At 42.7% G+C, this 26,672-nt stretch overlaps 2 protein-coding genes across 5 annotated transcripts in view; both read right to left on the bottom strand.

The window, feature by feature from the left end:
- ipo8 (importin 8) overlaps positions 1 to 4,518 on the bottom strand; it is a gene marked incomplete at its 3' end in the record, with an annotated part of 34,366 nt that extends 29,848 nt beyond the window's left edge. For all 4 annotated transcript variants that reach the window (XM_083999162.1, XM_083999163.1, XM_083999164.1 and 1 more), the window contains exons 1-5: positions 4,204 to 4,518; positions 2,790 to 2,871; positions 1,609 to 1,765; positions 1,249 to 1,407; positions 131 to 287 (exon numbers count right to left, since the gene is read on the bottom strand). In XM_083999162.1, the coding sequence (XP_083855288.1) occupies positions 131 to 287; positions 1,249 to 1,407; positions 1,609 to 1,765; positions 2,790 to 2,871; positions 4,204 to 4,287 (639 nt within the window). In that variant the 5' untranslated portion in view covers positions 4,288 to 4,518. The remainder of the gene's footprint in view (positions 1 to 130; positions 288 to 1,248; positions 1,408 to 1,608; positions 1,766 to 2,789; positions 2,872 to 4,203) is intronic.
- Positions 4,519 to 6,648: 2,130 nt separating this feature from the next.
- On the bottom strand, positions 6,649 to 25,208 carry caprin2 (caprin family member 2). Its single transcript, XM_083999448.1, has 22 exons — positions 25,128 to 25,208; positions 24,648 to 24,715; positions 24,174 to 24,429; positions 23,383 to 23,445; positions 23,194 to 23,280; positions 19,571 to 19,809; positions 16,657 to 16,739; positions 15,354 to 15,467; positions 14,576 to 14,616; positions 14,264 to 14,491; positions 12,922 to 12,960; positions 12,702 to 12,830; positions 12,451 to 12,548; positions 11,651 to 11,714; positions 11,444 to 11,551; positions 11,249 to 11,350; positions 11,025 to 11,165; positions 9,545 to 9,689; positions 9,275 to 9,451; positions 9,046 to 9,107; positions 8,576 to 8,630; positions 6,649 to 7,831 (listed from the first exon to the last, which is right to left on the bottom strand). Exons 2-22 carry the CDS (start codon positions 24,695 to 24,697, stop codon positions 7,263 to 7,265), a joined length of 2,850 nt encoding a protein of 949 aa, XP_083855574.1. The 5' UTR covers positions 24,698 to 24,715; positions 25,128 to 25,208; the 3' UTR covers positions 6,649 to 7,262.
- Between the last annotated feature and the right edge of the window lie 1,464 nt (positions 25,209 to 26,672).

Here is a 26,672-nt window from a genome sequence, read left to right as displayed (position 1 = left end):
AATATAATCACCATGACTGGTTAAAATGCCAGAGCTGTATCATAGGTTTACACATGGACAGTAATAGCAGTTTAAAAGCCTGACATAAATGATATATAATGTGTGCAACCTCACACACACACACACACACCTGTACAAGAGCGTGGAAGATCTTGAGGATCTGTTTCTGGATGAGGACAGAGAAGATGGTGGCGTCGGGCAACAGCTGGCTGATGAGCTGCTGAATCCTGGGCAGGAAGATCTGCATGGCTGCCAACAGCGGCTCCCTCTCATCTGCCTTCCTGTACCTGACACACACACACACACACACTGTTAACTGACAGAAACTATTTTTGTCACTGTGTGAACATATTGCTATGGAAGGGTGTTTATGAGAATAGTTTTGCATAGGTGCACAAAGCATCTGGTGGAAGCAGCTTGTGAGTGACAGGAAATAATAATAATAAAAAAAACATCCTGCAGCAGATTTTACATATTAAACTTATTAATAATTATTTTCCTGGAATGTGATAGGTAAATATATGATTTGTCCTCCTAACTATAATAATATGTCTGTGAAGAGTGAAGCTTAATCTTTAAACTGTTTTTGTTATGTGAAATGAATATTTCTATATAGACAATCACAGTGGTGACATTGGGAGAAGACTGCAGGTAAAGTTGTAGCTATTTCATGTTTTGCACCGAAGCAACGCTCATTTTCAGAAGGTTTAAGTTGCAAGTCAACTTTAATCATCATTTCCGTGCCTTTTCTCAATTATCTGGACTGTGAAACTTTGGGAGATTGTTTTTGAATGTCATTGCTTTGAAATTAGGGTAAAAAAAAAAAAATTTCTATGGGTTTTCCACGTTATCAGCTGATTATCTAAAAGTAGAATGTTGCAACATCCAACTCATTTTGATAGAACGGGTCACTGAGTTTTGTGTTTGACTTGTTTCTCTTCGTGTTTCTGGGAAATGTTTTGTTTTTGACCTCTGGTGCTCCAGAGGTTGACCTGGCTGGTAGAGCCTGTGCCATCTAGACTTGGACCCAGCCTCAGCAGCCTGGGTTTGAATCTGACCTGTGGTCCACTGCTGCATGTCACCCCCTCTCTCTCCCTGAACTTCCTCTCTCTGCCCCACTGTCAAAATAAAACAACAGCTACCCACAAAAGAATACTTCAAAAAACAAAAACAAACCTTCAGCCCTGATGTGAGGGTGATGAAGCAGAGCAATGATGCAGAGCAGAGAAACATGAACGTGTTACTCACTCGTAGGTCTTGACCAGCTGGTAGAGAGCCAGCAGGCTGCCGTACCAGCTGCCGCTGTTCTGGGACTGCAGGTACATGCCGATCTTGTCCACTATGGCAGTCCAGCGTCCAGGGAAGTCGTGCTTGATGATGGCTCTCAGACACATGGTCAGCTGGGCGCTACGGACACAATAACAACATATGTGGTCACCAGCTGCATCACCCAGGTACCAACACGCAGCATCATTCAGTATGTGTTCGTTATATAGGTACTACTCTGTCTGTGTGTGTGTGTGTGTGTGTGTGTGTGTGTGTGTGTGTGTGTGTGTGTGTGTGTGTGTGTGTGTGTGTGTGTGTGTGTGTGTGTGTGTGTGTGTGTACCGTATGGACTCTGGACATCGGATGATGCCCTCCACGATGTGATCTCTGATCTGCTGCCGGTCGTTCTCGTGGATGTTGAAGGGAAAGACGACCTCGCCCAGGGACGGCTCCCTGTCCTGCCAGTACTGACTCACCATGTTCTTCAGGTAGATGGCCGCTGCACACGCAAACACAGACACAGACACAAACACAGACACAAACACAGACACAAACACAGAGACAAACACAAACACAGACACAAACACAAACACAAAGTCAGGTCAGCATGTTTCCACTTCTCCTCTTTTTGCAATTTAACCTGGAGAACACATATGTTGGGACTCTACCATGGCCTTGACTGGTTAGTTTGTTTGTATTAATGCTTTGTATCTTTACTTATGTAAAGTCCCAAATAACACCAATTAGCTAACTGATTAATAGATAATAAAACAGTAACTCATAAAATGAATATTGTTTTATTAGAGGTGGTGTTTAGCTCAGTTGTGTTGAGGCTTTAGTCCTCACTGCAGGTGGCCCCGGTTCGAATCCCGCACCGAGCGGCCCTATCCTGCGTGTCATTCCCCTCCTCTCTGCCTCCCGTTTCCTGTCTCTCTCTCTCTCTCAACTGTCCTGTCCATTAAAGGTGAAAAAGCCTCCAAAAATATACTTTAAAAAAGAAAAGAATATTGTTTTTAAACGAGCAATGTAACAGCTGCTTGTTATATTCAACAGGGATCTTATTCTTTCTCAAGAAAAAAATGTCATTTCTGCAGAACTCCTATTCATAATGTGGATACAAATCTGTTCTTACAATCTGGACCTGTCAGTGGTCAAATCAGGCACAAGCTTTGATTAACAATTAAAAACATGGAAAGGCTCAGGCGAAAAAGTCCAAGTGTTACTTATAAAATTGTAAAATAATAAGACGACACATTTAATCATCATTTACAGTTAATCTTGATATCATTTCCCTCAGCTTGCTGATGTTGGGCTTCAGACAAACTCTTTCCTTCTGAAAAGGATCACTGAGGGATTTCTTTGGAAACATAACTCAATATAGAAATTACATACTAGAACATTTTATTATCCCTGTTACTTCAAAAACAAAGAGGAAACTTGTCAAACACCATTTTTTTTATTGGCCAATAAAACAACCTTCAGCCAATGAGAAGAGTCATGCTGTTTGTTGGGCTGATTCTTACCTGCCTGGCGAACAGGAAACTCCACCTGCTCCGACACGATGATCTGAAGCAGCGTCGGTGCAAAGTTGATGATCTTGTACGACTGAAACACAGAGCAAACAAAGTCAGACACAAGTGAAGTTTTTGAGTGAGACAGTTTTTACAGTGTGTTCATGGAAGTAAACTGATGCAGATCAAATTCAGGGTCTCTGCAGATTGAGTCTTTTTAAACCTTTTACAGTGTGACTGAATTCCTGTGACTATTTTTTTTTTTTTTTAATTCTTACTTTTTCAATATATTGCACTAAACTCTTGCAGATTGCTGCGGATTTCTCCCTCTGCTTGAAAACCTGAGTGACTTCAGTTTAGGCAACAAAATTTCTACTACAAAACAACTTGGTTTGGTTCAGGTAAAGACTGTGGTTCGGGTCAGTAGAGGATTATTTCACTGTAAAACACATGTGTTATCTTTCATGGCCCTCTATCCAATAAACAGACTGATTTGATTTGATTTCTCTCTCTTTAAAAAAAAAGAAAAACTTTTTTCAGATTTTCAGTGGGAACAAAATTAAAACCATAGTAAGAATTCAAAACCAGCAACTTAATTTCCCATTAGAGTGTGCACAATAAAAAAAAACACATATAGTTTTGGAAAATGAAAATAGGCTAATAATCTATCACAACGCACCACTGCTCAGCCATTACTTAGGTCAGACACCCATCAAACTACCTATAACATATTGTGAAACCTGAAATATCAACAATTCATCTCTTATTAAATCATAATAAACCAATCCAAATAACAAAAGATTTAAAAAAAATTGAGACTAAAATCTCCCTTCCACACCGAGTACAAAAAAACTAAGGATGACTGATGAAATCTCAAATAATATCATTCCTAGTGTTTGGGGTTCAAAATAACTGCACTCTTTACAAGGTATGGGGAGTGACATATAAACAATGGTAATAAATGATCGATGTTTTTGTATTGTCTGTGTTTGATATCACAGCAGCTGTGTGTAGTGTCTCTGTGAACTCTGTTGTCCTGCTAAAGTTTGGGTACCAGCGCTGCTGACGGCTGATGACGGCTGTCAGATCTGACTCCTATTGTTCTCCGACGCAGCTGCCTGACTCACAGTGTGTGTGTGTGTGCGTGCGTGTGTGTGTGTGTATGTGTGTATGTGCAGTCAGTTTAGTCAAACTGCTGATCACAGGCCTGATATAAACTGCCAAACCAGGAGCTGAAGATCCAACCAGGCCGAGGCCGAGCTCGATCACCACAACACGGCCTGCCCTCTTCCACCAACACCGGCATCAGGTCTGGGCCAGACCCGGTCCGTGATGCCCACTAACTGCTATGCAAATAAAACAACAAAAAACAAACAAACAAACACGAAAACAAAAAAACAACAACAAACTACTTGAGCTCAGCCACCTGATTGAGTTCATTCTCGGCCGCGATCCTCAGATTAGGGTCGATGGTCCCCTTCAGAGCCTGGATGATCCGGTTGGGATCCATGTGTGTTCACTTCCACGGTTCCTTCTCTGTTGTTAACACAGACATGTAGCGCTAGCTAACGTTGGAGCCCCGGAGTCAGCCAAGCGTTATTAGGCTCCGCATCCACTGTCTGTGGCCCGGACGGGCTCGAACCTCCGACACTTACTTCCACAACTTCCGGTCACTTCATTCAAAATAAAAGCCTCGTGCAGCGGCAGCGGCTGCGCGTGCGTTTCAGGCAGCGGCAGCGTGTTTTTATCTTGCCGGCACCGCCGCTGTTGTTTCGGTCAGACTGCGAGCAGCTTGACGGAGGAGGAGAACCAGGAGAACCGTCGCTGGCCCTGCCCCGCTCTGCCGCCAACCAGCTGTCGGTGGACGTAAAGCCAGGTAAACAACCGCTTTACGGTCCGCTCGTCTTCTTCGTCTCCGCGGTGGAGCCATAATACATCCATGGGTGGAGCGGTGGAGCTGCTGCTGCCGCCAGGCTGCTAGTGTTAATATAATACATCCAGGCTGCTACTGCGAGAACCGACTCTGTCCTTTCTCTTCTAGCTGTCCCCCTCCATGAGGACCTGAAGACATCTCAATATGACAAGTCATCCCCCAAATTTATTGTCTTCATGTATGAATTTAAATTGTACATGAAATCACTAAAACATGTAACAGAAATAAAGGCACAGAAACTATATGATAATTAAAAGAATTTTCCCACTGAAATGAATAACTAAAATTGATTTGAATCTCCCTTATGAAATCAATGTTTATTCTATTTTATATTTAATTTATTTTTGACTATTTATTTTAATTTTATTTCACTTGCTCTAAATGTATTCTATTGAAGCACTAATGTGTATGTTCCTATTGTGAGTTAACTTGCACTAATGTCGAATGATGTTCATCTGGCATTCCCTTGACACTTATGGTACTATGCACTATGAAAAATGCCAGTATTGTTTATTTTTGTAGTTTTTCAATAAAGAATTTGAAAAAAAAAAAAAAAATCTCAATGACAAGTTCGCCAGTGCTAATAACCTCTCAATAAGCAGCTCCATACCAACTCCCTTTCCACTCCAGTCAACATGCTGGGTTATACAGTTTTTCTTTTATTTTTGCCTATGTTGCCTATTTGCAGCTGGAATCTAATGCAGTCTTACTTAGTGTGTGCTTTTCCAGATTTTATGTCCGATTCATTGCAATTAGAAAAAAATAAAAGAGGTTTCTGTGTGCACTGAAATGAACACAACAGTTGAGAAATCCTGGTGGCATGGCTATGGTGACCCCCTGACCAATACAGCAGGTCAATTTTTCAAATGTCCAGTAAGGAGATGTCTCTCCCCGAGTCTGGCCAGGCAATTGACAAGACTTCATTCTGCTTAGTGTTGAGACATGGTCACTGACAGAGACAGAGTGGCTGGCAGACTTGCTGCAATGAAGGAGAGAAGGAAGTTTTAACCTGTTTGGATTGTTTAGTTCTTGATGGACTATTATAGACTAATATAGAGCTGACTGAGACAGAACTGGTAGGAGGATCATCCATTATTACTTTTTATTGGATACAATTTTATTATTAGTAGTAGTAGTAGTAGTCAGCAAGTAAAATTATCTGTTGTTTAACCTGTAGTGTTTGATACGCCTTGTAGTGCAGGTTGACAGCAGAGACAGTGATCCTGCCCATCGTTGTCCATCATTGGTGGTGATGATCCAATTGATATAATATATGTAGCACTACTGTGATTTGTAAATTTTAAAATAATTTAATCCTCCACCCCTGTGGTACTGAACTGTTGCTAGTGATCCCACATGTTATTAGCTCAGTGTTTTTAACGTTAACATGCTGAACTAAGATGTATCTGCAGAACATAGTTTTAAAAAAAGAAGAAAAAAATAGACATCAGCACATCACAGGAATTCACAGCCATTTCTGTTGGCTGTGTAGTTTCATGGTAATAATCTTGGGAACATGGTTTGACACCAATTAATAAACACTGTTCATGAGTTTGGCAATGTTAGCACTTGACATTAGATCTACAGCCATGGTAGTAGCTGTGAGACAGTCTGTCCTGTTTGTTTTATGGGAAACTGTAATAAAAGCTCATTATTATGAGTTAGTTTTTCCCCCATGTGCCGTTAAGGCTGCAAAGCTGGACCCCACATGGTGTTGCATGCATGAAGACTGGATAGACAAATGGAGTAAGTACATTCAATTAATGTCAATGTAAAAATCTAAGTTACATCTGCAAGGACAGGACAAATAAAGATGTAGCACCCCAACTTAACTGCTTATTATTTTTTTTATTTTACGTTAGGCACATCAAGGGACCACTTCCGTGTCTCCACAGTAGTCTGTTAGTGCAACAATTTGGCCTTAAAGTGTTTGACACCTTACCCACCACCCAGAACACAATCTTTCCTTCCTCAAGATTCACATCCACATACAGCGAGGCGAGACTGAATGCATAGGAAACCCAGCATCAAGCAAAGTGCTGATAGTCAATTATAAATTCATCCAGCAAAAGTCAGCCATTCATTCAGTTCATTAGCCATTTAACATCTGGTCAGACATCCAAAGCCATTCAGAGAAAACAAAAAGGCACAAATTCAAAACATTGCATCAGAATTCTCACTGAAATCAGTGACCTGTGGGCCAAACAGCTGATGTGCTACAGGATGATTACAGCAAGATAATGTGATCGAGGCCCCGGTTGTACTAGTATCACAGTCACATGGAGCACCACCATCGCGAACTACACATCGATGGGGATTCTGGTACATTTTGGTACGTTTGTCGAGTAATCACAATCCCCATTTCAAATGATGGTTGTGAATACAGATCATACCATTTGGCCGCCAATACACCTCATGTTATGAATGGGCTTTTTTTTTTAATGGTGAAAATGACACTTGCATGCAGCCTGACCACAACACTTAAATGTCAGTTTTATCACCAGTCAGTGCAAAGCAAACAGTCCACACACTGGGAGAAGAGGGCCCTCAGCTCAGTCCTGGTACAGCAGGAAACCCGAGAAGGTGCTGTACTTCCAGGTGCTGCCGTAGATGGCGCCCCGATGCAACCGGAGCCACACCTGATCTCCCTGGAAGAGAGGCAGGATGGCGTGGTTGCTGGCCGTCTCGTGATCCGGGGCTCCGTCGTTGGCGTACGCTGACACCATCACGTCCTCGTTGCGCATGAGGTTGATGTAGAGCGGCACGTTGATGGCCAGCTTCAGGATGTGGAAGATGAAGACGTAGGTGCCGCTGGCCGGGCAGGTGAAGCGGCCGATGTGGGTGTCGTACATCTCCCCCAGGTTGCTGTGCATCTGATCGAACACGATGGGCTGGTCCAGGTTGCCCGGGGCGAAGTTGGCCGTGCGGGAGGCGGTGAAGGCCACTCGCAGGGGCTGGGTGAGCGGGTAGAGCTGCATGGGAAGCAGGGTGGTGTGGTGGTGGCCGTGGGGGGTGAGCGGGACCTCCAAGGTGGACACGGACAGCGAATCTCCAGAGTCCACTATCGTGAAGGTTCCCTCCCGGTCCGGGCTGCTCACCTGGGAAGAGTCACTCCAGCCTGCTAAAGGGTCCAGACCAAACAAATGTTGGGTGTAATGATACACTACAGGAGTTTTACAGGTGGGTTTGGTTTGTTTACCCCTTTGCTGTGCATCTACCCAAAATATTCACACCATTCCTAGGGGGAATTGTATTAAAACCTGATCTTGATCCAACACAAGTTCAAGAAGTAGCCTACTCTCCAAGCTTGACCTGAATGTCTACCATAACCAGGAGAGCGGGATGTGGTGGAGCTATAACAATTGCAAGTTGACAGCAGTCGTAGTCGTATCAATATTTTTTAAATGACACCCATCCCATCAATGACCATCCTTGGGGAAGAATTCAAGTCAGATCATTGCTGCTGGCTGAAGTTCTTCTCAAAAGGGATTGATTACAGTTTGGATTCTTAAGAGTTACTGTGCGTTCACACCAAAAGCGTCAGGAGCGTTTTGGCGGCCAGAAGTCATTCATTTTCAATGGAGACTGGCGTCGTGGGGCGTCGGGAGCCTCGACGTGCGAAGGAGCGTCAAATTAGAAGTTGAGAGAAGTTCAACTTTATGCAAATGAGGAGCGTCGCGGCGGGGGCGGCAGCCAGTTGCAGACCGGGAGTCTCACAGCGGACACATCTTCCGCGCTGCTTGAAAGTCCTGCCCCTTTGGCCGCCGGCCACTGGAGCTGAACAGAGCGTTGAAAGCGCCTGCTGCCCATGCTGCCGATGCTCCCGACGCTTTTGGTGTGATTTGATTAGAGCTTGTGTTCTTACCACTGGAGTTATGCCTCCCACCTCCACGTCTGTAGCCATGTTGGTATCCAGAGTCCTAAGAAAACATGTGCGGTCAAAGCAGAAAAACAGCACAAGGATGAAAGTAAGTATTCAGTTTTTTGGCTTAAAGTCTAATCGGTTAAAACTCCATACTGGTGCAATAAGTAGCAAACAGCTAAACTAATTGGATGGGTTTAACTTGTAGGTGTTTCCATGTGTGGGTTGTTATGTCTACAAAAGATGATCATGGCGCCCCCCTCTGGATCATCTTTAAGGGAACTATAGATATGTTGCATGTCCCAATGCAAGTCTCAAATCATCCCATAGAGTTAAATATTTACATTCCATTGCCAGTCTTTCTACACAGTGAGCAATGTTCTCAATGTATCCAAAATGACAGGAAATACTGTGTCTAGAATATGAAGCTATGTCCTGCCGCTAATAACACCACTAGAAAGGGATTTTCTTACTCTGGTCGTGTAGAGGAGAGCACCAGCGTCCCTGGTATGAGTCTGGGGGATGTAGGGTCCTCCTGGGGAGCAGAGATCAGTGTTTAAGCCTCAGACCTGCTTCAACCTGCGACTACCCTGCAACACCTGACCCCCAAGGTGCCAAGCAAAAAAAAAAAAAAAAAAAAAAAAAAAGGGAAATAAGGAGTGCTGAAAACCCAAAAGAAATAGGAAAGCTGAGGATAGATACCTCGATGCCAACCGGAAGAGCGGAAAGGTTGTGCCAGTCCCTTGCCGCCACGTGCCATACCTCTGACAGATCCTCTGGTGTAGTACGGCTGGCCAGAGCGACTCACGTTTCCACCTGACTGGCCGGGGGAAAGGAAGATCTGCCCACCATTTCCCACCGTGTAATCTGACTGGTACCCTGGTGAGACGATGCAGCACAAAGTGGGTCTCTGATGACCATTCACCTCCAGAGGGTCGAGAGTTTAGGAACACAAACATTTGTTCAACATACCGGGTTGAGATTCGTCTTCTGAAGGAGCAAACTCAGGTGGTGTTTGGGTACTGGCAGTACTGTACCTGGGCTCAGAGAAAACTGGGGATTCTGGTTTGTAGTTGAGGTCCCCGTTCTGGGGTAAGGACGTATTCACCTTGAAGACCTGCAGAGAATGGAAAATGGTCTTGGACCTGGATCGAGATCATTGTCCTATAATGCATCTTGATAGAGAATGTCATTCGAGTCTATCAAAATTGAGCACAGATGTCTGTAATTCCACAAAATGTCACAAAATGTCACTGAGAAACTGGCATGTTCACAGTCCAACCAGTAGACCAGCATTGCTTTAAAAAAAGGGGATAGTTAAACATTTTTGGCAAATTCACCTACTGCCATAATCCCTAGTCATAGAGGTAGGGTCATTATTACCTTTAATTATCGGTGCATGTTGTTTTGAGATCTGCGGGGCAGAGACGTGAGCTACTCAGCGAACACAATAGAGGTGAATGGTACAGGTCCCCTGTCCCTCAAAACTCATCAACTACACATTCCAACAATGCCAAAATGCTCTTGTGGAGAAGTTGACGTTCACCTACATGGCCCATTGCCATAGGGATTATGGAAATAGGCGAATTGTTGAACCACCCCTTTAAGGTCTCCTCAGCAACAGCCTGTGAGGTTAAAGACAAGGGTCACATGACCAAAGTGTGGTCACTAAGCAAGTTTTTGCAAGCTCCAACACTGGCCCCAACTACTTTCATATGCACCTAATGCCCAGTACACACTGTGCGATTTTGGGCCGTCGCAGACAAAACACGACCATCGTAGGAGAATTGTGGCAAAATCTTTGGTCGTGGCTCTAAATCTGCCGTCTTACGTCTCACTGTGAGGCAGGTTCTAGGACGGCCGTGTTCAGCGTCTTGCAACCAACGACAACCTGCGATTCAATTCTGACGGTGTCAGAAAACTGCTACGACCTACGTCTACTACTCAGCTGATGGACGTCTATCAGTTTTACTATGGTGGCACTGGCACAGATGATAGGGATGAGCAATGATTTCGGAGTAAATAGTCATTCAATTAAAAAAAAATGTATAGTTTATGTCGTCTTGTCTGGAAAAGTGTAAATGTTCCCTTTTACTGTCGCAGAAGGAGGAGGAACATGGACAGACTCATCAGAAAAGTTGTCCAAAAGAAAGAAAAGAAAAAGGGGGGGGGGGGGGGGTGACGGTCATCGTACAGTCTGCACAAGTCAAACTTGACGTCGTACCAAAGATTATTAGATCCATGTTGCACAGTGTGTCATGCAATAGTCTTATAAGACTGTTAAAATCACACAGTGTATCGAGGCCATAAGGCCATGTAGCATAGGCAAACCAATGATAGCATGTAGCCTAAGTCTAAGATAGGAAACTAATTCATGACAGTGTTGTAGTTGGGTTTTATGCCCAAATCGCCATAACCTTCACTACAAGACTGACGTGTAGTTAAGACTTACTGACTGGATGTTCTGGAACTGTGCAGAGGTGAGAGTTCTCCTGGTAGGGGGTGGAGCGAAAGACTGTCCCTGAGGGGGGGTAGAGGTGCAAGATCCCATCCCATTACATGGCGACTGTTTCCCTGACTCATTTACCGGCGTCTGGAAGACAGGAAGATAATTATATAAAAATCAAATCTATGAATTGGGCAGAAGCCTCGTTTTGCTAACGAATGTCCATTTACACGAGGACGGCTCTTCTCCTCCAGGCCGACAGAGATGGTCGACTCCCTGCGGTACAGCGGCGGCGAGGGAAATGCCTTTCTTTCAGCCAACTGAAGTGGCTCCTGCAGAGAGCAGACAACTTAAACAGCCACTTAAAGCTGTGGGATTTTAGAAAAATACATGTCATCTCTAGTAGTCAGTGTGCTGCGTCTTACATGAGGTAGGTCCTTAGAGGAAAGCTCCAGGTCACAGGTCTCCAGGCACTGATCCCCAGCGCTCAGACTGGCTTTACGCTCCATCAGTCTGGCAGGCAGCGGGGTGGACTGAGAAGGGGGAGGGAGAAGAAGGCAGTGATGATAAGTCAGAGAGATTTTCATTTACATGACAACTGACTTTAGAGATTTAAAAAAAAAAATGCTTACATGCATCACTTTGGGCAGGACATCAACTGGGCTTCTCAGGTCAGTCTGAGCTGAAGAGAGACAACTGAAACTGAAACACCAAACTGTAATCACTGTAAATTAAACATTACAAAATTTGAAAAATCCTAAATTATACTGGCTTAAAGTCAAACTTTCAACAGCATTTGGCTGCCAGACATGAGTGGCCTTGTGGGAAAATTAAGTGTTAAAATATCCAGTGAGGGGTTGTGAGATTGTCTCTGTATTGCAATTCTTTATTTACTTCTTCAGGCTTTGCAGCCACACGGTTTCAGAGAACCATCCATCAAGACAAGGAGATGAGGTATTGTATCAGCCAAAATAATTTAGAATTTGGCATTTAAGATTTTCCCAGGAGGACATCTCATGATTGAATTCATAGCAATGCTGTTTGACGGTTGCTGTTTAGAGGGTAATATCTGCACAATCAATTACAAAAGTTATACACACACACACAACAGTCTCCACATCCATGGAGCCAACAGCCAAGTGTGCATTTGTTTGACTTCTGTCATTTTACAAAATAAAAAAGTGAAACCTGCAACTCATCTATCCATTTTTGGATATTTTGAAATCACCTCATAAGCTTTAACATCAAAGCAATCCCAAGCCACCCAGTTACCATTTCCCCCATTGTCACAGAGATTGATCTAAGTGTAAATTTCCACAAACAACCTGCATTCACTGATGAAAACAGTGTAACACAAGTTAAAGCTACAGTATAAACCAGTCAATGGACGTTAAATTGGGATCGTTTTGCTTTTTTTTTTTTTTTATCCCCCTCAGCCAAGTTACCCAGAGGAGAGGGACATCCAGAGGACCGCCTCGTCAGTCCAGGGTGGCCGTTGGTGGGGGACCTCTCACCATCAAGAAGAGAGTCCTGCACAGGACAGGATCATTTGAAAACTCCGTTTGTCACTTCTGGCACAGCAGATTAAATACCTGATGCCATGCTTTAACCATGGGAGTGAAGGTGGAGAGGAAAGTGTGATGCTACATAATGCACGTTGGTTTGCAAACAGCCAAATTCCACCTGCATGAAACTGAAGGCGATGTGGAATTTTGGCATCAGGTCCTCCAGGTGCTGCTTCCTCAGGACGGGGTCTTTGGGTAAGGTGGACAGGGAGTCGGTAACCTCCACGGGGATGTCCATGTGTAGTGCCTGTTAGGAGGAGGAGACACAGGAAGAGACTGTGCAGATTGTTCACAACAGACACAACACAACATCTCAAAACCAGCAGTTGTGCACTCACCTGGGCAATTTCCTCTCCTTTGGCTTTTCTCTCCTTTCTCTGGGAAAACAATCATATGGTCAGTATTCTACTGAGACCACTGGACCAGAGGACACATACATCATTACCAAGCAAGACGTTGAAAGGCTACTTCAGACATGAGACTAACATGGGGCATGCCAAAACTGGGCTTTAGAATAAGTGAGTGAAACACAGTGGGTCGTATTTGATGGCTACAGACATGCAGGGTCCATCCATCGCCATCCATCAGAGAACACAGCAGCATTGAAGAAAATTAACGAATAGGGCACAAGACCATTCAATATTCTGTTAAACTCCAGCTCCTGTCTTATTGTGTCCTGTCTTATACACTCCCACTGGCCATTTAACTGTTCTCTGGGATATTTCTATTTAACAGTATTTTGACAATAATCTACAAAAATAACATAAAATACATTGGAATAATTAGGAAACATTTATTTTTGATTTATTCCCAATTCATTAATTCATATTACATTGTTGGTGAGATGACGTCCCTTATTAAATCTGTGACAAGGATGATACCCTCTCTGTCCAAACGATATCGTTTGATCAACTGTTCATCATCAAACAAAGCTAGAAAGTCAATAAAAAACATGCATGGAGGAGTGCTGCATGGGTATCAGTTGTCTTTGTCTCTATTGTCTACTCTGAGTGCCTCAGTTCCCGCTACCACAAAGCTAGAAAGTCCTTCCAGGTTCACACACGCATCTCTCTCGCCTCAGCGCCATCCCCTACTGGCTACGCCCAACCATTAAGGACACCTCTTGAGGTTTCTTAAATTTCTGTTGGAGTAGGAGTGATTCTTAGACTTGAGAAAGTTTAAGAAAGTTTGAGAGCAGGACTAAATTCCACAAATTCTCAGCACTTGAGACTAAAACGGCACTGATATGTGGCAAAGTTTTTTGGAGATTTCTCATAATGTAGTAAGTTTTTGTGACTAATGCTTTGTCACATTTGTGTCAAACTTATTTCATGTGAAAATACACATTTGATTATGATGTGTTAAATTTGATTTAGAGCGTTCGGCCTGAGAAGTCTGTTCTAGTTTATGACTTGCATTGTATTGCATCTCCTTTGTAATTCATCTCGTGAAGCTGTTGTAAACTAATGAAAGTGGTATTAATTTTTACTCTAAAAAAGGAGGACGTGTTGTACTCAATGCAAGTGCTTTTATTACTCTTTTAATGCAACCACTAGGAGTCACCAAAGGATAAAGTAAAAACAAGCCCATTCATCTATACACACACACTCTAAAAACCACTGTGTTATTCATTAAAGGTGCATTCACAGCTAGGCAGTGCAAAGCCTTTATGACACCCACCTGTTTGCAGCCTGCAGACTGTTTCTTGGCGGCAGCTGGGACTTTGGGGATGAACGTGGCGGCTCCTCTCCACGGTTTGAGGACTGCGGCCTGGGGCGAGGCGGGTCCATCCGGGAACTCCGTGTCCCAGCTGTCGGGCGGCTCCCGCTCCCTCATGCCCTGGAAGTCCTCCTTCCAGTTCTGGGTGGGAGGAGTCTCCATGTCAGTCAGGTACAGTCTGTTGAAAAACTGCCATATCACCAACAGAGCATCAGTGGATCTAGAAGCATGCTCCGACACTCACACACAACTTCAACAGTACGCTGGTCTTACCTCCTTCTTAGAAGGTTCATTTGGTTTGGACTTCGATATGGCTGTGGCAAGAAAGAAAGTATTGAGTCTTAATTCACCATTTTCAGAAGTAAATTAAAGTGAACGCAATGTTAAAGGGATAGTTCACCCAAAATTCAAATTTCACTCATCTACTCACCCTCATGTCGACTAAGAGCTGTGAGAATTTTCAGAGTCCTCCGTGCCTTCTCTGAGTTACGGGGGGGTCCGCGCAGCAGTATTTGTCCATATAATGGTTGTGAATGGATACCACTTTTCTTCGTCCAAAAAGACACACCAAAAAACATCCAAATACCTCCATGCTGCTCGTCTGTAATGTCCCTCTTGTATTGAAGCCCCGACATGAGATATTGTTCTGAAAAAAAATTAAATAAGTCTATATTTTCAGCTTGTTTGTAGCGGAAGCTCCCAGTGTCTCGGTTCACTGCTCTTCCTGTGTCAGTGCAAACCTCTCGTGATTTGCACTGACCGGCGGAACAATTTCTCATGTCGGGGCTTCAATACAAGACGGACATTACAGACGAGCAGTATGGAGGTATTTGGATGTTTTTTGGTGTCTTTTTGGACGAAGAAAAGTGGTATCCATTCACAACCATTATATGGACAAATACTGCTGCGTGGACCCCCCCGTAACTCAGAGAAGGCACGGAGGACTCTGAAAATTCTCACAGCTCTTAGTCGACATGAGGGTGAGTAGATAATGAGTGAAATTTGAATTTTGGGTGAACTATCCCTTTAAGCGTAAGCATTATTGTCTTACTGCTGTGGCTAGTGGAGGTCAGCAGCACCTCTGGAGTCTTGTTGGGTGGAGGTGGAAGACAACTGAAGTACTTGCAGTTCAACAGCCTGGTGAGCTCCTCTTTTAACGCCTTAACTGAACAAAAAAGGACAAAATTACATCCAACTGATCAAAAAGTTCAGTTTTAGCCACAAACACCTGAAATAGCTCAACTTCCATGAATCCACTTACATGCAATACAAATAAGCATGAACTCACCGCACCATTACGGCATTTAATTCAGCATTTAGATGTATCAATTATATTTACTTCAAGAAATGTAGCAATTATATTTACTTCCAAGAGTTTTCAGAGGGATAATTCTAACTTAAGTTTTATATGCGATTATTAAAATGCCTTATGTCTCTTAGCAACTGTCAATTTAAGGCTTAGAGATTGAGGTTGAGATTGAACTCCTGGAAAGACCTCACACAGTACGTAATACGACTTTATTAAAGACCTTGGCAGGGTCGCAAAGACATATTTTGCTTAAAGGGACAACGAGGAGTTTCTATTCGGTTATAAAAAAGTCTCACGTTAATGTGGATGAATCTCCGCTACCCACACTTGTTAATGGGCCCATTTTCGATAAATATATCGTTCTGTCTCTATCGTTATTTTGTTATTATTAGTGGTGGCGGAGATGCTGGTCGAGCCGACCAGCGTTTTTTACTTTCGGTTTCGCAACGAATCATGAGAATAACGCAGCTGAATCGCCGTTTATGGTCGGAACTACGACGGTATGTGAACCTCTTTGAACCTCTGACTTTAATTCTTGATGAATGAAAACACGAGTCCGTCTTGCGCCGGTCAAAAGAATTTTACGGTGCGCGCGGAGGCTCAAAAATGTAGTGTGAAAACGCTTCGCTTTTCCAAAACTCCTCGTTGTCCCTTTAACATTTTCCCAGTATGTAATTCACTGCTCGGCTGCAATAAAAAAATAAAAAAAAGGTAAATCTGAGTGTGACTGTGCCGCATCAGCATCATCACTAATGCTGTCATACTTTAAAGTCTAGTGTAAGGATTTCTGCCACAGTGTCACCAACTTCCCCCCAAAAAAGGTGCACAGATAAGGGAAATGTTCCTGATGAAAGCCACACAAGCTGAAAAGTGTGGGCCCAACAATAAGCTCATTCTTTATACTTTAAATATTGAGCAAGTTTTGATGGCTCATGCCTTTATATGAACATGCACGTTCATCACTTAGACTGTGCACAAAATAAAAGCATCAAAATAAAAGCATGTATTCAGACAAATATGAACAAGAATTCATGAACACACTCACATGTGGATCCAGCCACTGGTTTGTCTTTTCCCTCGAGCAGGTCCAGGTAGACCAGCGCCGCCTCCTCCATCTGCGCCGCTAAACTACAACACAGTGAAGAGAAGACGACACCAAGGAGCCGACATTGTGCTTTAAAGTGCAACTCAGACCAACAGTGTAGATATTTTTGAACTTAAACTACCAAATACTTTGTTAAACTACCAGAAACCTTACCAGAAACCTTACACAGAAACTAGAAACTACACAGAAACCTTTGCCACACTTCAGTCATCTGCCAGAACACATCCTGTGTAGACAATGTAACAAAACTTTAATGTTTCCATACACATCTATCATGCTATATTTAGCATGTTAGCTTGGATGTGTCACATCCATGTCAGTCTGCCCCAGGGCAGCTGTGGCTACAGATGTAGCACCACCACTGGTGTGAATGTGTATGAATGAATAATGGTTTCTGTAATGCGCTTGGGTATCGAGTATCGATAAAAGCACTATATAAATGTAAGCCTTTTTTTTTTTTACTTTATTACTACTGTGATGTTTGATTGTCCTTTGTTGCACACAGGACTATGCTTACTTAAACCACTTAGCAACCATTTAGTTAGCCTCATCTTAATCACTCAGGATGCAGGACCTACAGTCAAAAGATGCCAAACAATATAAATATACAGTAAGACATGGTAATGCAAATTGTTGGTGATTGAAATAAGAAATCACTAGCTGCACCCTCCGTTACTGTTCCATCTCAGCTTGGAATCCAGATACAGCCAATGGAGCAGTCAGAAGAACAGAGACATTAGCGCAGAACAAATGTTGCTTTGTTATTTACTATTGTGCTGAGTTGGAGGCCTTTCAGCCTTCGCTTTTGCAAGTTTGATTGTTCATAGCATCAACCGCCATTATCTAATATGAATGGGTGGAGTGTGTATGGGTACTGAGAGCTGGAGAAGACAAGGTTGGACATGTACTGAAATCCCAGTAACTGGTCAAGAAAAGTCAGGGGCTGTCCAGAAATATCTGCACCTGGTGACGCAAGTGCTGAGTCACCGTACTCGTCAATAACCCCATGAACTCACTGGAGACGTGAGGGACACGTCATGTGACCAGGCAGAAACATCAGGACGTTGCTGCAGGTTATTAACATTATTTTCAGTTACCAGTTTTCATTGTTGGTCTGAAAGCTAATCTATCAGAATAAATAAAGCAATTCTTTTCACCAAACCACCCAATATAATGTCTGACTTTTATCTATAATGAAAACAAAATATGACATTTAAGCCTGAACTGCTCACTGACCCACTGTTGGATGAAGATACTGCCCCATCAATATTAGATAGTATCATAACCAGCTGATACAGCACTGTGTGGAAGAACAAACTGATGACCCTCACACCAGAGTACAAGCTTGTCACATTGTAAATTAAATTAGAAATCTTGCAATACATTGATAAAATACAGGTGTCCACCAGCAGCAGATGTAACACTTCTCAACCTTTAGTGTAGACAGTAAGTTAAAGGGATAGTTCACCCAAAATTGAAATTTCACTCATTATTCAAATACCTCCATGCTGCTTGTATGCAATGTCCGTCTTGTATTGAAGCCCCGAAATGCGAAATTGTCTCGAAAAAAAGTCTATATTTCAAGCTTGTTTTGTAGCGGAAGCTTCTCGAAGCTCCTCTTCCCGGTTCGTCAAATTTGGATGAACCGGGAAGAGGACAGACCCTGGTTCGTCCAAATTTGACGGACCGGGAAGAGGAGCTTCCGCTAAAAAAACAAGCTTGAAATATAGACTTATTTAATTTTTTTCGGGACAATTTCGCATTTCGGGGCTTCAATACAAGACGGACATTACATACGAGCAGCATGGAGGTATTTGGATGTTTTTTGGTGTGTCTTTTTGTTACAAAGACAGTTGGTATCCATTTGCAACCGTTATATGGACATGCACTGCTACGCCGAGACCCCCTGTAACTCAAAGAAGCCACGGAGGACTCTGAAACTTCTACCAGCCCTTAGTCCACATGAGGGGGAGTAGATAATGAGTGAAATTCAATTTAGGATGAACTATCCCTTTAAAAAGGTAGGACCACTGTCTTGTTGCAGAAGCACACAACATCAACACTGCTCACTAGGACCTCAACATGGCAAAGGACTCTCATACAGCCTGAGTACAAACACTGATTGTTGAAGATGCACTATCCCAGCTCTGATAATGTAGATAAAGGGCGTGTCCTCTGCCCTGTCCCTCGTCACACATGACTGATGACCAATCACTTCAACACTGTTGTCAAAATGACACCATTATCATAAGACTAATGACTGACAACACTGAAACAGCCAACAGGGAGATTGATCATTGACTTCCTCACCATAAAAACAAGAGATGGGAGGCTGATGGATCCAGATGCATCGAGTGTTCTGCCTTCAGAGTGTTTCAAGTTTCTGAGGGTCTACACATCTGTTTCCAGGTGTGAAGGGCACAGCAGAGACTTAAATGGATAGTTCAACATTTTGGCAAATTGGCCCCATTGCCATAATCCCTAAATTAAGAGTAGGTTCGTTACCTTTAATTGTCGGTGCAAGCTAGTTTTAGAACAGCGGAGCAGAGCCGCGAGCTGCTCAGAGCTACGCTATGGAGGGTAATGGAATTTCTTGGTTTCCCTCATCAAACTCATCAAATACACAATCCAACAACTCCACAACGCTCTGATGGACAAGTTGTGACTTGCACATTCACCACGCTATGAGATAATAACAGAACGTTACGAGACAAGAGTTGTTTTAGAGGTAAATTCATGCAAAACTGCTGATGCACGTTCCCATCGGGTGCAGCTTTTCGGCAAGCAGTCTCTGCATTTGCCTCCAAAACAACTCTGCGACACCGTGACCCTTCATGACACCGATGATGCTCACCTCAGTCGGTTGTCCCTCTTGACTCCCAGCAGGGCGGCCAGCTGACTCAGGCTGTGCAGCTGCTGGGCCGGGATGTGTGGCGCCTGGTTGTGGCCGGCCAGCAGGTCCGTCCTGACGTGCTCCTGCTGCAGGCTGTGAAGGAGGTGCTGGACCTGGAGCACCGTGCTCAGGCGCCTCCTCTCCACCTCCACCTTGGCCACCTGCTCCTTTTTCACCGCCTTCTTCTGGGCTCTCAGCAGCTGCAGGGAAACGGAGCGATGAGTAAATCAGGAAGGCATCATTAGTTTCAGGCTTCAACTTCTAATTGCAGTGTTCTGGAAGCTTAGCATCAGCTGTTGGATGCTGGCAAGTTTTCAAATTTCTGCAGTGTCATTTTTTACAGTTATCAATATTTTGCATTATTTTCTGTACTGAATGAACATAAGAGAAAGGGAATAGTTCATTATGGGAAATTGGACCTTAAGTAGTTTGATGTAGGCTTGTGTAAGTGCATCAGATATGGACTAATACAGTCATGGAGTTGATCAGCTTACCATAAAGACTGGAGATAGTTACACTGCAAAAACTCAAATATCTTACCAATAATATTTGTCTTATTTCTAGTCAAAATGTCATTTCTAGTCAAAACAAGTCTCATTATACTTAAAAAGCAAACAAAAGCAGCTCGTTTTTAGACACTTTTTACTTATTTCAAGCATATTTTCAATTGAAATAAGTAGAAAAATCCGATAGTGGAGCAAGTTTTTCTTCTTTATTACAAGCACTGGCAGATTTTTCTACTTATTTCAAGTGAGAATGTGTTTGAAACAAGTGAAAAAAATCAATAATTATAATTAATAAAAATTAAGTGGAAAGGGATGAGTTTTGACTAGAAATGAGACATTTTGACAAGAAATAAAACAAATATTCTTGGAAAGATTTTGATATCAAGAAGCTCATGTGCATTGCATGATTCAAATTTATATAATAATAAAAAAAAAAGACAAAGCAGAGTTAGTTCCAATTACAACCATTTTCAAGTGGGCAGTTTCTAATGGTGTTCTGGTTCATATTCATGTATATACACTAAGATATAGTGGAGGTTTAGTTTAGACATTTCAATTCCTGCTGGCCAACAGCAACATTTTAAATTGAACAATCCAACAGAAGCAGCAGAGGCTAATGAGGCTTCCACAATGAAATGATTTTGTATTCAAGCATGCAACTTTGATGAGCTCGACACAGTCTCCCTACCAACAGGAACCTGTACATCCTGAACACAGGATTGTACGGTCCTTTTCTATGGAGTGACACCTCCAACCTCTACCCCACCACTCAAAATTGTTTTATTTTCCTTCAGCAGTAACTGCATATATCAAAAACATACCATCCAGACATGCGTAACAGAATTCAGACTACATCCATCCATGTTTTACCTCAGCCCACGTGGAGGTGCTACTAATGTTTACTATCGATTACTCTAATGATGACCTTGTTTCTCATTAGAGAATCGAGACTAGGTCAAAACCTGCTTGGCTGGACCACATCACAGGCCATTTGCATTCTGCCTGGTGTCAGCTGGTTTCAGCCCTTTATCCGTCTGCTTCCCTCCTGCCCTCTGTGCTCACATGTACAGTATTTTAATACAGCTGAATCCCCAGTAAAGCTGTTCTCATTTACACACGTTTTGGTTTCTCTAGTCAGAGAGCAGGACAACAGTAAAGCAGTGCTGGTTCATTTGTAGTTTTTAACAGGTTATGTTTCATGCAATTCAAAGCTGCTGCTAAAATCTTGATTTTACATCCGACAAAACCACCACAACAAACACAGATTGTCCTCTGACTTTAGCCATAAGTACTTGTAAAATGACTGCTCAGAGGGACAAAAAGAAAAAAAAAAAAAAAAGGTAAAATATGACTTATAAGAGACAGAATTTCCTTTACAATAAGGAACTCCTGAACTTGGCTGTTATACAACTTCCCTGCTGGAAATGAAAATAGTATCAGTGGCCATATGTAAAAAATGAAACATAAGCAAACCATAAGCAGGATATTAAATAAACTGCATTCCTCCTTGGGAGAGACAAGCAGAGAAGGAATCTGAAGTTAATAAAAATGAAGTTATGTCATCACAGACGTGTAGCTCAGCCCGGTGCAGCCGCCTTAATCTTACAAGGTTTTAAAAGTCATGTGACGGGGCGACGTTCTGCAGCACCAGCAGAAGTTGGACAGAATTTCTAACCAGCATGCATCACATTAAATCAGCACCGATTTGTCAGGGCATTAAGTTGAAGATGCCCAAAGATCTGTTTAAAGAGCTGGGCCCCATTCAGCCAAGAAAAAAAAATGTTTCTAATATACAAGGAAATGGTTCTTACAAGCACTACAACAACTCAAGATCTTTTCATAGTGCACTTCAGAGCTTAAAGGGATATTTTAACATTTTGGCAAATTCACCCATTGCCATAATCCCTATAGTCTTAGGAGTAGGTTTGTTACCTTTAAGGGGACTTGCCGTTTTTTTACAATCTGGACCTTATTTCTAGCATAAAATACAATCATTTACTCACCCAGATAACTTTAGTGTCATTACGAGTCGTTTGATGAAATTAGATCCAGCCAAGAGCCGTGTATATCCATATAATGCGTGTCTACAGGGCAGCGGAATGCAGCCTCTAAATAACACATTATCTGCAGCGAAACTCGTTCATTTCACCAATATTTAGTTATGATAGGCTAGTGCTATTCCCCTCCGAGTCTGGGGTGACCTGTTATCAACATCCGGGGTCTGCAGGTTGACCTACTGACCTCTGACCTGGATGATGTCATCTCTGAGCGCTACAAATAAGGTCCAGGTTGGATTGTGTATTTGATGAGTTTGATGAGGGAAAGGTGGAAATACTGCTCAAGGCTCTGCCCCGCCGATCTCAAAACAGCATGCGCCGACATTTAAAGGTAACCGACTGCTAAAACTATAGGGATTATGGCAATAGGCGGATTTGCCAAAATGTTGAAATATCCATTTAAGCAATTTACAGTACCATCACATCAAAGCAACAACAGCAAAGCCTGACAAATAACTCCTAGCCAAATAACAAGTTATTTGTCTGCTTTAGTGATCATCTCATCAAAATGGCTACCAATTGACTTTTTTAATTAAGCCCTAACTGCAAACCTAGAGTCAAAACACACACAAAAAAAACTATACTACCTTTCAAAAGATGTTATACATGCATGTCCAACTAAGCACGTGACAACCACAAAATGGAGACATATGCACTTTCATTTTCTCTTTTTGACAGCTGTGAGATAAAGGCAAGGCAAGGCCATTTTATTTGTATAGCCCATTTTTACAAACAGTTTGTCTCAAAGGGCTTTACATGGCATCGTAGCAACATCCTCTGTCCTTAGACCCTCACATCCACTGAGGAAAAACTCCAGGGAAACCCTTTTAACAGGGAAAACCAGGAGAAACCTCAGGGTGAGCAACAGAGGAGGGATCCCTCACCCAGGACGGACAGACGTGACAGAGATGTTGTTACAGACAAGAAGTTGGCTACATGACATCCTCAAACTATACACGACATGTCACCACAGCCCAGACAAACAAAAACCAAAAACTGTCCCATCACCAAAGACTCTTACACTCTCGGTCAGGCCGTCCAGGGTTTTGTGGAGTTCCCGTGCAAAATCCAGGTTATGCGTCACCTCGTCGTACTTTTCCACAGCTGTCTGGAAAAACAAAGATGTATGGGCAGAAACCTTAAGCACAGACCCGTGACATGATAAAAGACATTTATGAGATCATATCTATATATCACCATCACATCTTACCATCTGATCCTTGTTGAGCGCCTGGCCCTGGTTCAGCCTCTTCTTGTAGTCTTCCAGTTTCAGCTGTGGACACACAACACACAACACATGTAATAGAGACATGAAAGCTATTTTTAGCTACGCTGATCAACAGCATATTTTGGTTATGGTTTGCGTTGTAATGTTAATTTTGTGAAGCATAAGTTATTTCTCGAGTATAAAGAAAAATGGGCTAATGATATCTGGTTTAAACCAAAGCTCAGAACCTATTGCCAGTTGAAAAATGTATATGTATATGTTCATGTTCTTATGTAACTTTGCCATTGGATAGATCCAAGAGATCTTTATGTGCCCAGTTGAGGGCTGGGATTCTCCCTCTGGCAATAGAAGTAGGTCGGTTTAACTCAGACTATGCACATTATGTAATCTAAATGTAATCGAGGATTCATTGTCCGTTATATGACGAAGCCAGAACAGGCAGTTTTTGTTTCAGAAAATGCAAAATGTGAAACCTGAGTTGTTTTGGGTTGATGATGAGGTAAAGTTGGAATGGTTCTTCAGAAAAGAAGTCTTTACTAGAGCTACTTTCATAAAAAGTGCCTGGTCAAAAAGAAAAAGTGAATTATTTATGTGAATTCCATGTGATTTGTTTTTGTTTGTTTTGTCTGTGCTCTGATGATTTTGTTTGTTGTCTAAATATGAAATGTGTCTTGTAAGCCCTTATAGGCTGGGTGCCTTAATTGGTGCATGACACTTAAATAAATATAAATTCATTCATACATAGAGACATGGAGGTTTTCCACCCATCCTACCTTCTTCTTCTCCAAGTTGCGGACTTTGTGCTTGAGACAGATGAGGCCGTCTTCTATGTAGGTGTCGTAGCCTTGGTAGGCGGTGGAGACATCCAGGCTGAGCTGGAAGGTGTTGAGCCCGCCAGGCGAGCCCACCTTGGGGCTACCAACCATCACCTGGTCCTCCTGCCTCTTACCACCATCCTCCGAGTGCTCCAGTGGGAGGGTGACATCCAGGATAGGGGAAGGAGATAGCTGCACCATGTTGAGCTCCACACTGAAAAGAAAAGAGAGACACACACACTCACATTTCAGCTGTCAAAGAAAATGCAAGCGGCGAGCCCATGCTGTTTCTGTGCCATGCAGCTGCAACAGAGAAAAAAGATGCTGCTGGTGCCAAGCTGAGCGCTTTGAATAGAGAGATGGAGGTGGGACTCAGCCCAGTTTGGGCAGCCGCCAACCCCGTGACACTGCATTTATGCCGGCTATACTGACCAGCATGCTCTCTCTGGATGAATCATGAAAGCAGGAGAAGCAGACGGCATCGGCTCCACCAAAAAACCCTGCGAGAAAAACAGCTGATTTCCTCGCATTTTCTTTCTTTCTTTTTTTTTGCCCTGGATCAAATATCCCCTGGTTGCACGATGCATCCCCCCTCTCTCCACGACTCCTGTTTATCCCGAGGGTTGGGTGGGGACTAGAATATCAGCAGAATGTCAAGTTAAATAAGAAGTGGAAGAATTGACACGGCAGGAATCATGCTGAAATCAAGCCCTGATGTCATGCAGGCGATTAAAAAAAAAAAAACCCACCCAAACTTTGCTTCAAATATCCTGTGACAAGACAAGACGCACGTTTATGTTGGCTGACTCCAAACTTTTGCTCCATATTTTACTGATTTGGAGTTGAATCGCCACATGCCTCAGCAAATTATTAGAAGAAAAAATACGAAGATGAAGAAAACAGCTGACCCACCTCGTGTCTGTTTGGCTCGTGCGCGTTAAATCCTCACAGGCCGGCCGCTGGACATCCGTAAAGCCCCGAAACCAACCGAGCCCCCTTCGGACCGTGATGTTTAGCTCGCAGAGGCCACGCCGGTGTCAGCTCATACCTTTATATACCCACACACAAGCTCCACCGGGGGCGACAACAAGCCACCACATCCGGTTCTAGCACCTGTCTCACTCGCGCGCGCGCGCACACACACACCCCACAATGGTTGATGATAAATTGATGGATAACTGAATATTGATTTTATATTCAGAGTGTGTCTGAGGGGAATTACCCCCATTATCTATCTATCTATCTATCTATCTATCTATCTATCTATCTATCTATCTATCTATCTATCTTGATTTAACATATTTAACCAATCTCTGGCATCAATCAATACATAGGCTAAGTTGTGTAAAATCATGTGATGAACTTATTATTAATAAGAACTTGTAGGCTAAAGAATTATTTGTAAATCCGTTTGTGATCACATTACAAATTAAAACTTAGCATACATTAAAGTGATAGTTCACCCAAAATTCAAATTTCACTCATTATCTACTCACCCTCATGTCAACTAAGAGCTGTGAGAATTTTCAGAGTCCTACGTATTTGTCCATATAATGGTTGTCAATGGATACCAACTTTCTTCGTCCAGAAAGACACACCAAAAAACATCCAAATACCACCATACAGCTCGTCTCATGTCGGAGCTTCAATACAAGAGGGACATTACAGACGAGCAGTATGGAGGTATTTGGATGTTTTTTGGTGTGTCTTTTTGGACGAAGAAAGTTGGTATCCATTGACAACCATTATATGGACAAAAACTGCTGCACGGACCCCCCCCCCCATAACTCAGAGAAGGAACGGAGGACTCTGAAAATTCTCACAGCTCTTAGTCGACATGAGGGTGAGTAGATAATGAGTGAAATTTGAATTTTGGGTGAACTATCCCTTTAACTCCCCTTTTGGATCTTGTTTTGGTCTCCACCATCCTCCACTGGATGCTCCTGAAATGATAAATGCTGCACAATTTGTGTTAGCTGATCCAAATTTGCCCACTTGTTTTTTGGACACTTGGATGTGTCGCAACCATGGGGGTTTACAAGAACTTTTTATTTCTTGACAATGAAGTTGCCTGATACAGCTAGAGACAAACTGTTTGCATGCACCAAAAACCAAAATAATGAGCTGGAAGGACATTTAAAAAAAAGGGAAATTTTCTGTCAAGATGAGCAGCAGATTTCTCATTAAACACACAGTCATTTAATTCTTTGATAATGAGATATGAGAGAATCAAATCATTTTTTTTCAGACATTTTTCTTTCATTACAGTTATGTGTCCTTATTTCTGTCATTGTGCTGAACAACATTACATTTCATTTACCAGGGGAAGGGGCAAGTGAAAGAAAATAAACTACTTAAATGTATAGGCCTATTTAGCCCACCTTCTACACCTCATCTTTGTTCCTGCTTCTCCAAACCTGAGCTAGGTCCACATCTGATCTCCACATTTGTATCTTC

This window comes from Trachurus trachurus (genome assembly GCF_905171665.1).
Source record: "Trachurus trachurus genome assembly, chromosome: 23".
Classification (NCBI taxonomy): domain Eukaryota; kingdom Metazoa; phylum Chordata; class Actinopteri; order Carangiformes; family Carangidae; genus Trachurus; species Trachurus trachurus.
The sequence above is the reverse complement of the archived record's forward strand: the minus strand, read 5'-3'. Positions and strand labels throughout refer to the sequence as shown.